Source organism: Ceratotherium simum, chromosome 2, assembly GCF_057802395.1.
Source record: "Ceratotherium simum simum isolate JZ-2026a chromosome 2, ASM5780239v1, whole genome shotgun sequence".
NCBI lineage: Eukaryota > Metazoa > Chordata > Mammalia > Perissodactyla > Rhinocerotidae > Ceratotherium > Ceratotherium simum.
The window spans coordinates 43,959,307-43,962,935 of NC_141901.1; the positions used below are offsets into that span (position 1 = coordinate 43,959,307).

Here is a 3,629-nt window from a genome sequence, read left to right on the forward strand (position 1 = left end):
TGAAGTCCAATGTCCCACTCATGGCTCTCAGGTTCCCAGGGAGGAAAACCACACGGGAGTCAGGGAGTTTTGCGGGGCTGAGAACAGGGTGGGTTTCTGAACATCCAAGTGCAGTTAGCTTTATGGGGGCAAACTCTGCCCCCCATAAAGGAGGCAGAGAGAGCAGGTCTCCTGGGAGCAGCAGGCCGGGCGATCTCCGGGCTGGGCGGGGGGCTCTCCCGCAGATCCTGGGAGCAGTGGGGCCCTCAGCAGCCGCCGCAGCAGCCGCCGCAGCAGCCGGACCGGCTGGAGGCCTGGGATCGCTGGCTGCCGCCGCCGCAGCAGCCGCAGCAGCTCCTGCGCTGCCGGCGGCGCCTCAAGGGAAAGCAGCAGCAGCTGGTGGAACTGGAGCCGCAGCAGCCCGAGTCGCCACAGCAGCCGCAGCAGGACGACGAGTCAGAGGGCGCCGGGGCGGGACACGGAGCGGGGCCCTGGGAAGACCCCTTGGAAAAGCTTTTGGCGGAAGCTGCGGTCGGCTGGGAGGACATCGCGAAGCTCGTCACGGAGAACCTGGAAGAAAAGCAGCTTTTCACACACGAGTAGACTTTTCTTTCCAACAAATGGAACTCAGGGCTTTTGAGATTTGACTTTGTGAGCAAGAGAGCCTGGCCTGGTGCGAAGGGGATAAAAGCACCAAGAAAGAGGGGAAGCAAAGAAAGAAATCCCAAACAGGTGTTTGCAGTGAGTTAAACATGCAGGAAACAGTCTATGCAGAGAATCAATGGTTTGCCATCTTCTCTGACTAGAATGAGGACCACCCAAGTTCTCCACAGAGGGGAATAAAGACTATATTGTGGCAATTTATCTGTATGATCCAGTCAGTCCAAAATCTTCACTGGCCTCTTTTCCCCTCCCCCATTTCACTGTGACCACAGAACCTTCAAGTGATATTCACATAGTTAGTATTGTATTGGTGGTCTAATGGTTAAGCATAGATGCTCTTGCTGCTGGGGCTAGGATTCTTCCTGGTCAGGGAACCACACCACCCATCTGTCAGTTGTTGTACTGTGGCGGCCACATGTTGCTGTGATGCTGAAAGCTAATGCTGCTGGTATTTCAAATACCAGCAGGGTCACCCATGGTAGACAGGTTTCAGCAGAGCTTCCAGACTAGGAAGAAGGGCCTGGCCACCCACTTATGAAAAATTGGCTGTGAAAACCCTATGAATAGCCACAGAGCATTGGCTAGTATTGCACTGGCAGGTGAGAGGATGCTCCATCAGTTAGAGAATAGCCAAATCACAGATGCATCCCTCTGCCTGAATCTAAGGAATCCACAAAGTCCTGGTCATTTTTTCCTGCCTCTGCTTCTCATTCCCCACAGCCACCAGGAAAAGGAGAGTGATGCAGAGGATGGAAATACATCCCAATCCAGAGAGCCAAAATACCTGGGTTCTAGCCACATCTCTGCTACAGACTTGCTGTGTAATCTTGTAAAAGTCACCCACACCCCAGTCTGGCCTCCATGACCTCATAGGGACCATGAGAGTCTGGCTTATTTGAAGCTTAAGGCATTTTCCAGGGCTCTTGTCCTTCCACATATACCTACTGGCTATCTTCTGCCTTCTCCCCTCTCTGCCTTCAACTCTTCCCAACCTCCTCCACCAGGCCCTGCTTGGAGACTTACCAGACCCTGGCTCCACTGGAAGACTCACTCTGTTCTCCAACTGGAACAGGCCACCTGCTAGGTAGTGGACTGAGCAATGTCCAGCCAGAGAACCTTTTATAAGATTCCACAGGCCCTGGCTCTTGGGAGGGGCCCATTTCCCAATAGACATGCTCACCTGACACTCACATCCCAGAGACATTCATCACTCAGGAAGCACCGTAGGTGGTGCACGTGGGTATACAAGTCACTTCACAGAGGTGCCAGGATTGCTGTGGCATGTTTACTTTCCAAACAGGACACTGTTCACAGCTGGGAAGGCTATGCTTGCTCTAAGAGAAGCCATGAGGGCTCAAGTGTGGAGATGTCTGGGACCTTTTCATGGGACGCATTCTCTTTGCTCTTTTCTACAGTGTAAATGCACACACACACACAGGTGCACACACATAGCTCCCTTGGTTCACACATCCATCTCTGTGCAGTAATCTACTTGGTACTGGTAGTTCACTTACTTGTTATCTTGGTTTGCATCTCTCTGGCGCTTGGTCCTTGGCTCCTCAAGTCAGGCCACACACTATGTAAAAAATCTGCTGGGTTTCATCCAGACACTGCCAGATGGGTTTGAGTAAAGATGGTGGTATGGATGTGCCTGTGGGAATCCCAGTGGTGATATCTCTCTGTCACTGGACACAGGAAGAAAAACTCAGGCAAAGTTATGGAACAATTAAGACCAGAAAAGCTGTGAATGTGGTCAAGTTACCGTATCCCCATACAGCCCTGGTGGGCCTAAGACAAAATGTATAGGACACCGGTCCAGTTGCAAAGAGCCAAACTAGCCCACGGGACTCTCTGCTCCTTACCCCACACCCAATCTCCTTTTGAAGATAGGTTCTCCGTGGGGCCACTGCCCAATGGAAATAGAAAGAAAAAGAGAAGGAGGGAAAGAAAGAAAGGAAGGAAAGAAGAAGGAAGGAAGAAAGACAGGAAGGCAGGAAGTAAGGAAGTTCTTTCCTAAAGTCCAAAGTGTCCATGAAAAATGGTGCTTTCACATGTGTGTGGTGATGGATTCTAATTAGTCTTTGGGTGGTGAACATGATGGAATCTATGCAGAAATAGAAGTATAGTGATATACACCTGAAATTTACACAATGTTATAAAGCAATGTTACCACAACAAAAAAAAGAAAAATGATGCTTTCAGAATAATTAATTTTTAGGAATTAGGAGAGACTTTTGAGGTCAACTGGCTTCATAACTGCTTCTTAATCCATGCAACTACTGACAACCATGAATATGAGTTATAAAAGAAATCCAAAATTATAAAAGAAATCCAAAACTAAGAATTTAAGAACTGATGGTAAGGATAGATTGGGGGCCGAGTGAGCTGGTAGTGGCATGAGGGAACAGACAAGAAAAGGTAAGTCACAAAAGACACCAGTTTCGTTTAACGTGGCTTTAGAGCCTGATTAACAGGTTGCGTGTACCTAGGGGCACCGGTTGGTGCCGAGTGGACATACTCACTCGGTTGGTGAGTATGGGTGAGACATTCCAAGAGGTGAGGTCAATATTAGAAAAGAGAAGGAAGTAATGAAGTAACAACATGAAGGCAGGATCTCCTCTGGGAGATGATTTGGGCAAGTACATGCTCATTACATGGACTTGCTGTGCCCTCATATACTAACTCACTTTACCCATCACTGTTAACTCTTATCAGAGGAAGGGCTAATTGTTCATCTTGTATATAAAAGACTGGTCTGGAATTATCATTTCTATTGCAAACTTTCTGAGTATCTCCTGAAGGAATCATTCCTAAAGGAAATTCCATTCCTAAAGGAAATGGAAAACCCAACACAGTGACCAAAGCCCCCTGTTCCCACTCCCCACACTACAACCACACCACAACCACACACACACACACACACACACACACACGTACACACCACATGGAGGCAGTCTTTGGCAGAGGAGGGTGTCCTTCATGGCTCT

The 3,629-nt window shown here is 48.9% G+C and overlaps 1 protein-coding gene across 1 annotated transcript; it reads right to left on the minus strand.

The window, feature by feature from the left end:
• Positions 1-245: 245 nt before the first annotated feature.
• On the minus strand, positions 246-527 carry CRCT1 (cysteine rich C-terminal 1). Its single transcript, XM_014791732.2, has one exon. The coding sequence runs from the start codon at positions 525-527 to the stop codon at positions 246-248; it is 282 nt and encodes a 93-aa protein (XP_014647218.1).
• Positions 528-3,629: the final 3,102 nt, after the last annotated feature.

What these genes read in the sequence shown, in the direction of transcription:
- CRCT1 (XM_014791732.2), bottom strand. Translation starts at nt 527, where the DNA reads ATGTCCTCCCAGCCGACCGCAGCTTCCGCCAAAAGCTTTTCCAAGGGG.